Source organism: Uloborus diversus, chromosome 8 (assembly GCF_026930045.1).
Source record: "Uloborus diversus isolate 005 chromosome 8, Udiv.v.3.1, whole genome shotgun sequence".
NCBI lineage: Eukaryota > Metazoa > Arthropoda > Arachnida > Araneae > Uloboridae > Uloborus > Uloborus diversus.
Genome location: NC_072738.1, coordinates 87,420,151 through 87,433,019, shown reverse-complemented (window position 1 = coordinate 87,433,019; position 12,869 = coordinate 87,420,151). Strand labels below are relative to the sequence as shown.

Genomic DNA, 12,869 nt, shown 5'->3' with positions numbered 1-12,869 from the left:
ATTTCTTGCCAATTTGCTATGTTCATTTGCTCGCCCATGTTACGGTTCCACGTTATGACAATTTGGTAATTTAATCGTACACGTCATGATAATTTGCTCGGTAAAATGTTCTTAAAATTGGAATAGAAAAAGAACAAAGTCGAATTTTCGAAAATTCGCTTCGAGGTGCTCCCCCGTATGCTACAAACTAATTGTGTGCCGAATTTCATTAAAATCGGCGCACAATTAGTTGAACAGTCAAGGCGCTATACGTGTAACAGACATCCAGACAGAGACCCAGAAAAACAGAGATCCAGACTTTCAGCTTTATTATTAGTAAAGATTAGAATCATAACACTGACAGCAAATATAGAAGTAAAATAAGGGGTTTCTATAATTCTGAAATGTTGAAAGAGGAGGAAGAACCGAAAGCGCGTGAAACAATGGCAGTTATGGTTGTTACTGACAGCGTTCGCGCTGACAGTGAATATCATTCTGCCGTGTGCAGGTAAACGGCAGTATCTGCAGAAATGAGTTTTGGAGATATTTGAAGAAATGTGTGGTGGATTCAATACTAAAAATAGGAAAATGTTGGAATTAGACGTTTTTTTCGCGCCTTTTTTCCAGCAGAAACCAAATAAACGAGCTTGTACAGTAAAGATAACGTATAATAATGCAACAAAATGCCAAAAAAAAAAAAAGTAGTTACTGCCCTTTATCTGCCCAAGGCAGTATTGAGCTTTAAATAGAAAATCTGAGTTATGTTCCTATTTAAGTCACTGGCATACATATTTTTCTAAGGTAGGAAAATTAGCATTTATTGGTTTCGGAATTGAATGGGGAGCTCCGGAGCGCAATATCAATGGGCTCCGCTGCCTACCGTCTAAAGATTCGCTAAGTGCAGGAGTTGAACTCCTTATTCCCATACCAACTAAGCCCTGATTACAGGATACTAGTTTATTTTTGATCTTCAGGGAAGATGTCCGGACTCGGAAATCACATCCTTTACTACGACACTAAGATCTAATGATCTAATATACCTTTCTTGAGTGGTAAAGGAGAGGGATGGGCACTCCTGAATTAACAGCTGTGCGAAATCCACAACTGCTACTCAGACTATTGCTATTTGCAGACCTGCTACTCAGACATGCTAGCCAGCAAATAGCAATTAAACGTTCCTGATATTAGTTTGCTAAAACTGTTACTCTTGACACTTTCTCCTTCTTCTTGCAGACAATGCCGGATCTTTCATTTCTCCGGGTCGGGGCAAAAACTTGAAGCTGCCGCCTTTTGGCATCTACCTAAATTCTTCAACCAAGTCTCAACGAAAAAAACCCATTAGAATAGGGTGAATTTGCTGCCCCCAGAAGTTGCCACTGGAGCATGTACCCTACCTCGCTCCCCCTAGATCCGGCACTTTTTGCAGGGTCCGATCACCGCACAGGCCAACTAGGCCTGGGCCCCATCTTCCTTAGGGGCCCAATTTTTGAAAAAACTTATGGATAGCATTGAAAAATCATGTATTTTTGTGAAAATAATAAAAATTCCTCTGGCAAATAAATGTTAAAAATTATTTTGCTGTGACTTAAAGTGATAGATAGACTAGAGAGGGGACCTCCAAAGCATTGCGGGCTTTGGGCCTCACTTTTACTTAGTCGGGCCCTGACTTTTTGCAGATATTTTGCCCCCCATTTTCCCGGGGGCGCATTGTACCGCGGCGGGCCAACAACCTCGCTTGCCTAGGAACCACGGGATCGTCACGGGGCTATCTATCGCGAAGTGTAAGCAAAGGAAAGTCAACTCACTTGCAGTTTTATCAGTCGTAATCGGCGAACGAGAGCGCCGCCTGCCGCCCTCGGAGAATTCCTCTCTGGAACACGTTCGCGCGCACACTGCCACAGGCCAGCTGAGCCACAGATCTGCCACCGGCAGAACATTGAAATTTGAACTTCCATTCTACGTGAAATTTGAACTCTCGTTTCCCTGCTCGAGCCTCCGAGAGTGTGAAATTTGAACTCCGGGGCAAACAATAGACCTTTCTCTCTCTCACTGTGTGTGGATGAGGTGACGTCACCATGGAACAACCACCAACACAAGATCCCACCGTGGCGGGGGTGCTAATTGGGGTGCAGCACCCCGCGGACTGCACCCCGTGCGGGAACAGCGTCATCGTGCACCCCACTTCGCTAGCAACACTGGGCCTCGCAACAGGTGAGTCCCACGACGTCTGTGGCCACTTTTTATTTCCCGTTTCTCCATCTTCAAGGAAGTGGAACGATTTTTAAAGATCCTCGGATCCGAAACTTGGAAGAGTGTTTGATGGCGTTTATCACCTGTTCGGTCAGTGGCGCAACCAGAAGTTTACGCCTGGGAGGAAGGGAAGGTGGGATATTAGTCGTTATCAGTGGCATAATATAAGGGGGATGGGGGGAACCCCACCAGGATGTTTGGTTAAGACTACAATTGAGAATTTTTTTTGATCGCCAGTGGTGAGCAGAAGTAAATTCATTTGTCGACACTTTTTTGCAAACCAAAGAAAAAAAAGAGGAAGCAACCAAACAACAAATTAGGTCTTAAACTACCAAAATATGAATATTGTCACTTTAAATAAAGGTTAATATTTTAAACTAATTAATGGCATTAATCAATAGTACAGATGGGGTTGAGGAAAGCGGGAACTGGTTAGTAAGTGATACTGATATTTAAGTTGTCACTTTTTTTATTCAGTCGCCACGTGGCGAGTGGCGACCGCTAATCATGATCTTTAATGTTTGGTTTCAACATATATTGCCACTATCTATGGTATTTTTTAATAAATGTTTGAACTTTTGTGATCCCCAACACAGCGTGGTAATAAAGGGATCTAGAAGAGAAGTTAACCCTTCGTTGTGTCTTTGGATTTGTTCCACAACAAAGTGTTTTAGCGAAGATGAAACGAATTTAATAAGACTTCTTAAAAATAAATAAATAAATAAATAAAAAATAAATGAAATATTACATTTTAAACTTGGGTTCGGGGGTATGACCAATAACTCATTTGGAATGAAAAAATAGGTACGGAAAATAATTAACTCCAAGGTTTTCTTAATAATTTCAAGCCATACTTTGAGTCTAGAGCAAAAAAACAATAAATTTAATGCCTCTTTCAGAGAAGCCTTCATTTTAAATTCTTATTACTGATATAATTATTTTATTTAAAGAAAAATGATCATTGAAAATAAAATATTGGTCAATAATTCTATATAATTACCATTACTCATTTTCATTTTGGTATCGAGTAAAAAACTTATCCCAACTAAGCTGGAAATGCGACATAGCAAGTATAAAAACTTGAAAAATGAGTTGTGGCTAATCATTGTTTATAATCAAATAATTCAGGGGTGCTCCTCAGAGAGGGATCACGGCGCAGATTGATCCACTGAAATTTTTAAGGGAAGGTGCATTTTTAGGGGTATTTTTCTCTTTTTCGGAAGATCTCGTTCTGGAGGGAGGGGGGCGGGGACTTTGTTATATTAGGGGAAGGGGTGCCAATGCTCAAAAGGGGATAGGCGAGGGTGGTGCACAGTAGGACAAAAATGATAAAATTCAAGAAATTTGGAAACTTTGATTCTATGAGAAAAATTTTAAGATGGATGTGCAATACAGCTTAAGTATACAAACTTTTAAGACATAAAATTTTTTATTACTATTTAAAGTTTATGAGATAATTTAAAAAAAGAAATGTAAAATTTCGTCTCATTGTACCCCACGCATGGGGCACAGTAATATAGCGTAAAGGGTTAAGTAAAAACAAATATTTTCAACGTTTAAAATCAAAATTAAATGATATTTAAAAACGAGCTGATGTGTGCATCACATAACTTCTTTTTACTCCAATTTGATGTCATTTCTTCATTATTGGCAATTTTAATGTCATTCAATAGTTTACTCTCTAAATATCACCAACAGTGGCCAAATTAAAACCAGATTTTAAAAAAAATTAAAAAAAAATCTCCAAATTTGTTGCCAAGTTGGCTACAAAACTTGGCGACCAAAAGACTGGCGATATATCGCCAAGTGTCCGCCAAATTATAACACCACTTGAGTTTACATCGAAATTAACGATGATTCCCCCCCCCCCCAAAAGGGGCAAAAGACCCCTTTAGAAACACCCGAATGCAACCAAAAGGGGAGGTGCACAACTAGACCCCGCTAGGAGTTTACGTACCAAATTTTAACTTTCTAGACATACCGTTCTTGAGTATTGCGACATACATACGCACATACGTACATGCAGACGTCACGAGAAAACTCGTTGAAATTAACTTGGGAATCGTCAAAATGGATATTTCGCATGTCTATACATTCTTAGGCACTTATCCACGTGTGGTCGAGTCGAAAAAAAACTCAACATTCATTCGAGGCTGAGCAAAATGGAAATTAAAGCCAATTTTGGAGTGAACATTTTTTCGCGAATACAATACTTCCTTTTTTGTAAAAGGAAGTAAAAAGAGATTCAAGTTTCATCGTACATATAAATAAAAATATAATTTTGAGACCACAAAAAAAGATTGATTTCTCTTTGTATCATTTATTTTCGTAGAAGCTGTTATCAATAATTTAATAGTTTTTCTAGGAACGGGTGCAGCATCTGGCACAGATGGTAAAAAATAAAAAAAAAATAATAAATAAATAAACAAAAATAAATTATATAAAAAAAAACTACAATAAAAGTTATATCACCCTTGCGTTTCGGGGATCAGTAATAAATTGAGGAAAACAAAAACGTTTTTTGATCACAGTTCCTCGTCAATAGCTACGAATAAGCGGTAAATTTCAGAAATTAGTTAGCTTACTGTACAATTGTTTTACTTACTTTCGAGAAAGTATCACTGTACATGATAAGCATTTCTTTCAAAACTACGAATTTTATTTGAAGGTTTTTGGCTCATAACACGCAAAGTTTTCCATCAAAGCTTATCAAACTGTCAGAAAACTTGACAGCATACAAGAGAAGTATAATATTAAAATTTGATCAAACATGGACCTTTAAAGCAATTAATTTTTCACTGCGCATGCGTGAAAGATAGCAATTTATGTCTTTCATAATCTAACACCCAACTAGACTCCTCAACCCGTAATAAAATTCCAATTCAATATCTTAAAAATTCAAAAAGGCCTCACGATTCGTCGCTTATCCAAGAGTTTTTCAAATTCGGCTCAATAGATCGCTGATAACTACCTGAATTTTAAGTTATAAATTGCTATCTTTCGTGCATGCGCAGTAAAAAATTAATTACTTTAAATTTCCATATTTTATCAAATGTTTAACATTTTAATTTCAAATTTTAGTATTATAACTTCTCTTGTGTGCTGTAAAGTTTTCTGAAAGTTTTGTAAGCTTTGAAGGAAAACTTTGCGTGTTATGAGCCAAAAACATTCAAATTAGCTTCGTAGTTTTGAAAGAAATGCTTATATCTTCGTGAATACTTTTTCGAAAGTATCTAAAATAATTGTACATAGTGAGCTAATTAATTTCTAAAATTTACAGCTTATTCTCAGTTATTTACGATGAACTATGATCAAAAAACATTTTTGTTTTCCTCTATTTCTTATTGTCCCCGAAACGCAAAGGTGATGCATGCAATTTTAATTGGAAAATTGCAGCTGGAGCATACCTTTTATGTGACAAAAGTTACAACGCAATTGGTCTTTTATTTCTTGAGAAATCCTTTAAAATGTGAGTTTTTAAACGTGTCCCAATACTTTGGTCATATAGTGTAGTTTTGAAAATTAATAACTTTCTATGAATTCCTAGCAAAGCATTTTTACACCCGCGAATACTAAATAATTGATGCAATTAAGTTCTTAGGCAAAATACTTGTTAATAAAATTTTGCTCGAAGAAAATCATGCAATCCTTTGCTCTTTAAATATTCCGTGCGTAGATGTTTGAACACACATTTTTGTAGAATAAAAACAATGAAAACAAAATCTTGTGTAGTTACAGTAGAAGTGTTATGCCACTAAACAAAAGAGATAAGATAAAAGAGATATGGAAATCAATTCCTAATGTAAGGAAGTACTGTTGAGATGGAGGAGTGCCCACCTAAAGGGGTCATGGCGCAGACTGCGCCATTGGAATTTTTAAAGGGATGTTTAATAGGGTATTTTTATTTTCTTTGGTGTGTGTGTGGGGGGGGGGGAATTATTAATTCCAGAAACAGCATTGCACACAAAATAGAGAATTTTTTATTCTTATTACTAACTTTTACGAAGTTAAGAAAGTATTGTATTCACGAAAAGAATTTGGCTCAAAAATATTCCGTAATTTCCATTTTGCTCGCCCCCGAATGAATGTTGAGTTTTTTTTTTTTTTTTTTTTTTGAACCCGACCACACGTGGATATATGTCTCAGCACGTATAGACACCCGAAATATCCATTTTGACTATCCCCGAATTAATTACAACGAGTTTTCTCGTGACGTCTGTACGTACATATGTGTGTATGTATCTCGCATAACTCAAAAACGATATGGCGTAAAAGGTTGAAATTTTGTATGTGGATTCTGAGTAGCTCCTAGTTGTGCACCTCCCCTTTTGGTTGCATTTGGATGGTCCTAAGGGGGTCTTTTACACCTTTTTGGAAGGAAATTATTGTTAATATCAATGCCAACTCAAGTGGTGTTATAATTTGGCAAACACTTGACGACATATCGCCAAACTTTTGGCCGCCAAGTTTTTTCGCCAACTTGGTGGCAAAAAATTTGGCACTTATTTTTTTCTTTTGATTTCATTTTGCCCACAATTAGCGATATTTACAGAGTTATCCATTGAATCACATTGAAATGTCCAGTATTGGGAAAATTAACCAGTATAAAACGTTTTTTGAGCAATCACGATTGCTAATTGTTCTCACTTGACTGTTTTGATGTGCTATCATTTTATTTTTCCGCCAGCACCCTCTGCAGCATCACCATCGACCGGCTCCTCACGATGCTGCTCCTATGGCGAAAAGCGTCTCCAAGTTGCATCCATATGCTACACACACGCGCATACATGCACAACTACACACACACACACACTCACACACACACGCACACACACAAATACATACACCTACACACACACACACCAACACATACACACACATACACCAACACATACACACACAAACATATACACACATTCAAACACATACATACATACACACACGCATACATACAGACACCTACACATACACACACACTTACACACAACTACCCACACACTCATCACACTCATACCTACACACAATTACCCACACATTCATCACACTCATACCTACACACAACTACCCACACACTCATCACACTCATGCCTACACATAACTACCCACACACTCATCACGCTCATGCCTGCACACAGACACAAACACATATGCCTACACACACATACCATTCCCCACCACACACAAACACTCATACACACAACTACCCACACACTCATACCTGCACACAGACACAAACACACATGCCTACACACATACACATATCCCCCCCACACACATAAACACACATGCCTACACACACACACACACACACACACACACGCACACTCGTGATTGCGAAAAACATAATTTGAATTCAAGAGGTCAAAATTCAAATTAATTTTTATTTTATTTTATTTTATTTTTTTTTTTGCTTCAGTTCTCAACAAACTTGGGGGGGGGGGGGATATTTAAAGTGTTTCTTTGCTTAGTCTAAAGCACTACTATTATCATTAAATTGGCGTAAAAGGAAGTCATGTGATGCACACATCAGCTCGTTTTTTAATCAAGAACGCACTATTTGCATTTATGTCGTATTGTTAGGAGAATAATTAGTAACAATAATAACATATTTTTGGGATACTTCGAATAGTATCTTTGAAATGTAGTGCAAGAACGTCATAATGGGGTGGTGTCCTTCAGTCAAAATTACTACTTTTAGTCACTGAAATTGATAGAATGAGTTTAAAAAAAATAACATGGACCCAGAAAATATTTTAATTTTCCCAACAGTTATTTTTTAAATAATTTTTTAAAATGTTGTGGTCTTTATGACGTCACAAATGATGCAATTTGGTGCATCTTTCTACCAAGTTTCCACGTTATGATAATCAAGCAGCGAATTCAATATTGCGCTCTACGCTTGCTATCAACCATATCGTTTCCAATATACGTGAGTAAAGATGCGAATTAAATATTTTGCACTGTGAACGGCAACACTGAATGGCATTTCACCATTTGTGATGTCATCGACAGAAACCGTAGACAATGAAAGCGCACCAATTTAAGTATTTTTTTTAAATATTAAACTTAAACAAATTATTTAAAAAACGGTCAGATCCTATGTTTTTAAGCATGCATGCTCTTTTAGAAAAAAAATACTTGTAAAATTTTGGAAACGACCCCATTAAGACTCAACTTTTTTAAAATTTAAGCCTTTTGCCCTTCTTCTTCATGAAACAAAGAAGAAACACCGAATTTTCTTGAAAAAAGACCTTTTACGTAAGAAAAAGTTCAATCAGTGGCTTGAAATATAGTTTTACTACATGATAGCTTAATCTCAATGTTAAAAATGTTCATTTTAAATCGCTCTCTTGAAAAATTATGTTTTTTTTTTAGATATGACGTTGTTGAAAGGAGTTTAAAACTTACATAATAAACTATTATTATGTTAGTAAATGCGCAGTTTGTTTTGAATAACAAATAATATCAAATTTTCGCCCTTTTCAAAATTCCTCTGGAAACAAATTATTTTATTCTTCTCTTTAACCACTAGCTCAGGCAGACTGTAATATTTAGAATTAGGGGGGGGGGGAGCATGAAAATCTTGACATGCATATAAGTTACCAACCTAGGATTAGCAACAATGTTAAAAACTAAGGGATCTGAGGGGCGAGAGGAGGATTGACCCCCAAAACTCCGCTTCGTTGGTTCCCTTTTTTTGATTTAATACTTTTACTTGTAAAATGTTTTTGAAAATACACTGAAAATCAGTCATGACTAATGAAAGCTTACTTTTGTTTTTCGTATATAATTAAAATTCTTCCCTCAATTTCGTAAGCTGTAAATGTAGCAAACTTTGAATAGTTGCAGAGTTAGTAAGATTCTGCAGCATTTACCTAGCTTTACTTGTTATATTCACCAAGATTAAGTTTTATTTTTATTTTATTTTCGAAATTTGTACAGTTTTCTGGGGAAAAAAAATCGTAATGTTTATAAACTAGAATTACTTTCAATAGAGAAGAATATACAGGATGTTTTTAAGTTTTTGACTGATAAATTTATTTTTAAAAATATATTTAAAATTTATACGTATAATTTAGTGATGTAAAATATTCGAGTATTTATTTTTGAGGGTAAATACCCAGAGTATATATCCGGGTAAACGACCAAAAATGGATATTTCTCTGTGTGTTTATTTTCCAGTCAGCTGTATTCACACCAAATACTTACAGTTGTGTATTGCAATACAATGCTGCCAAATTATTAGCTAAAGAGTTTTTTTTTGTTTTTTTGCACACTATTTGCACTAAAATACTATTTATTTTACTGTTAAAGTACAGTACATACTGTACACTGATTATTACGTTATTTTAGCATAATTTAATGTTTGCAGGTGGCAGCACTGTCTGCTTTGTTTATGTTCTTTGTTTACCTACCTACCGGGAACATAATTTCAATCAGCTCAAACAGTTCACTAGTTCTTTTCATTAGTGTGTTCTGTTATATTTAAAGTTAGTTTTAGGTAATTAGTGAGTATGTGTATGTGAGTATATATAATAGTGAGTATAAATAATTTTTACCTCTTTTTTTAAAAAGTTAAGAAATGGTGTAAACCTTGTGAAAAGTATGCCAAAAAGACTTAAAATGCTCATCAAGAACAAGGGACTACATACTAAATATTAGATAATTATTTCACTGTTCGTTAATGTGTCTATAGTTATGTAATCAATAATGAATTTGCTTTTAAAACAGTCTTAGTCTAATAATTTGGCCAGCACTGTATGTATATCGTTGGTTCAGAGCTACAGTAAGACATCGAATCCCAGGAATAACAGTAAAAGATATCCTACTGTTGCTTTGAGGCGACGATATACAGAGTTAGCATAAAAGAATATCCTGGTTTTAAAAATTTATATATCATAAATTACTACACTTACTACTACAAATGATACATAAAAATAAAGATAAGTTGTTCAAGTTTCTTTGAACGTACGTAACTAATTAAATGTGCACGTTCCGCACTATCGCCACCAGAAATTCCTTCTGGAGGGGGTGTTTTGGTCACAACAGTCCTTTCACTTGTATTAACTACTGTACAGTGGTGGACATAATCATAAGACACCTAATTTGACAAAAAGTGAAACAAAAGATTCAGAGCTTAAAAATGTTTTATCAAATACGTCAAAAACATAAATTTATTCTGTTACCACACACAATTGTTTTACAGAAATGATATTTTTATGTAGTTTAAAAAAAATTTAAAATACCATGGACAAAAATTATAAGACACCCTAACATTTTAATTAAAACACCTGCTTCTTTTCTAAAATAATGTGCAATATATACATTTTCTGCACGCTGTTATGACGTCAGCAGTTTACTAAAGCTAAGGCCCCTATATATACGAGCCGACGCATCAGCTTAAGATTAGCCATTTTGGATAGGAGCGCCTGTTTGAGTGGTTGTCTTTTCTGGCAAATTATCGTGTTTGGTGATCGTTGACTGTGAGCAATTATTAGCGGCACAAACGTGAATTGTTTATTAAATAAAATATTATTTGGCGACAAATTTGGCGAAATCAGAAACTTTACTGTGGTAACCCTAGCAGCGCAACAATGAAAAATCCGATCCAAAATGGCTAAACTTTAGCTGATATAGTGGTTATATAGCGGCTCTAATTAAAGCAGACGATACTCGACTTCACGCATTTACAAGCATGTCACGAGGTACAGAACTAAAAAAAAGTCAAATTCACGAAATTTGGAGATGAAATAGAACGGGTGTTTCAATCCCGGTTATCACAAATTTGCCATTTCAACTGCGCTTGCGCGCATACTTAGCTGATTTCAAAAATCTTGCTAAAATTAATTACAAATATTTTAAATTTGGTAATAAATATGAGATAGCAACAGATAAAAATTAGAAATCACAAAGTTTTCTCTGACTTAGTTTTTAGGCCTCTGTAAAGATTGAATTTTGCGTATTAAATATTAATGAATTCGGTGTCTGATTTGTCTGTCCTTTTTCAGGACCTAATTTTTAACCTCAGAAGAGCGTACTAGAATTGCAGCATCACTTCTAATACAAATCCGAACTCTCAACCTAAATAAAAATGTATAATGCTAAGTTGTTTACGCCTAACGTAAAATATCCGCAAAAGACGGATTTCTGTACTAATGTTCCAATCATTTTTGAAGTACACAACGTGTTTTACATTTATGTTAAATAAATATTTCCAAACTAATAAATATTGAAGTGTCATTTTCTCTTAAGATTATCAGTTATTCATATCCGTAGTTTCATATAATGTATCACGAAGTCGCTGTGAAAATATTCCAGTCGCATTCATTAATTTGATGGGTCTCTCGCTCAGCCTAAATATAAACAAGCAACACGAAATCTTAAAACAGAAAGCCCAAAAAGCTAAATTCGTGCGCAAGCGCAGTTGAAATGGCAAATTTGTGATAACCGGGATTTAACGTCTAGTTGTTTCAATTAATAATATTTCAAAAGTTATTTAGCACTCTAGATGTGCAATTATGAATGCTTTGAAAAGATGAATTAATGAATCGATGATTAAAAGATCTGGACGTGCTCCTTGCTTGTCCTCGAGGCACAGACGCCATGTGTTTTCGCTCGCTACACAGAATAAGATAACCACTACAGGCATCAAAAATGATTTGAAACTGAATTGTTTAAGGAGAACCGTTCGCAGGGTGTAGCATAATGCTTCCTATGTGAAATATAAAAAATTAAAAAAAAAATAATAATAATTTGAATTTTGACATCTTGAATTCAAATTATGTTTTTCGCAATCACGAGTGTGTGTATGTAGGCGTGTGTGTTTGTGTGTGGGGGGTATGTCTGTGTGTGTACGGGTTATGTGTATGTGTGTGTAGGCATGTGTGTTTGTGTCTGTGCGGGGGGGGGGAGTATGTGTATGTGTGTGTAGGCATATGTGCTTGTGTCTGTGTGCAGGCATGAATGTGTGGGTAGTTGTGTGTATGTGTGTGTATGTTTTTGTGTGTGTATGTGTGAGTGTCTGTATGTATGCGTGTGTGTAGGTGTATGTGTGTGTAGTGTTTGTGTGTGCGTGTGTGTGTAAGGGGGGGTTGCAACTTGGAGACAGCTTTCGCTAGAGGTGCAGCATCGTGAGGAGCCCGACGACCGTGATGGTGCGGAGGGTGGCGGTGGGAAAAATCAAAGGAACGCCAAAAACAGTCAAGTGAGAACAATACGCAATCGTGATTGCTCTCAAAAAAAAAAAAAAAAAAAAAAAAAAAAAAAAAAAACCCACAAACAAAAAAAAAAAAAAAATAATTTGAATTTCTTCATCTTGAATTCAAATTATGTTTTTCGCAATCACGAGTGTGTGTGTATATGTAAGCGTGTGTGTTTGTGTGTGGAGGGTATGTGTGTGTGTGTAGGCATGTATGTTTGTATCTGTGTGCAGGCATGAGTGTGTGGGTAGTTGTGTGTATGTGTGTGTGGGAGTATGTGTATGTGTGTGTAGGCTTATGTGTTTGTGTCTGTGTGCATGCATGAGTGTGTGGGTAGTTGTGTGTATGTGAGTGTGTGTGTGTGTTTGTGTGTGTACGTGTTTGTGTATGTGTCTAGGTGTATATATGTATATGCGTGTAGGTGCGTGTATGTATGCGTGT

General features: G+C 35.9%; 1 protein-coding gene across 2 annotated transcripts in view; it reads left to right on the top strand.

Moving 5' to 3' along the window:
• The first annotated feature begins 1,824 nt into the window (after nt 1-1,824).
• The window catches only part of LOC129228075 (hepatocyte nuclear factor 4-gamma-like), a 43,903-nt gene continuing 32,858 nt past the window's right edge, over nt 1,825-12,869 (top strand). For both annotated transcript variants that reach the window (XM_054862710.1, XM_054862709.1), the window contains exon 1: nt 1,825-2,190. In XM_054862710.1, the coding sequence (XP_054718685.1) occupies nt 2,055-2,190 (136 nt within the window). In that variant the 5' untranslated portion in view covers nt 1,825-2,054. The remainder of the gene's footprint in view (nt 2,191-12,869) is intronic.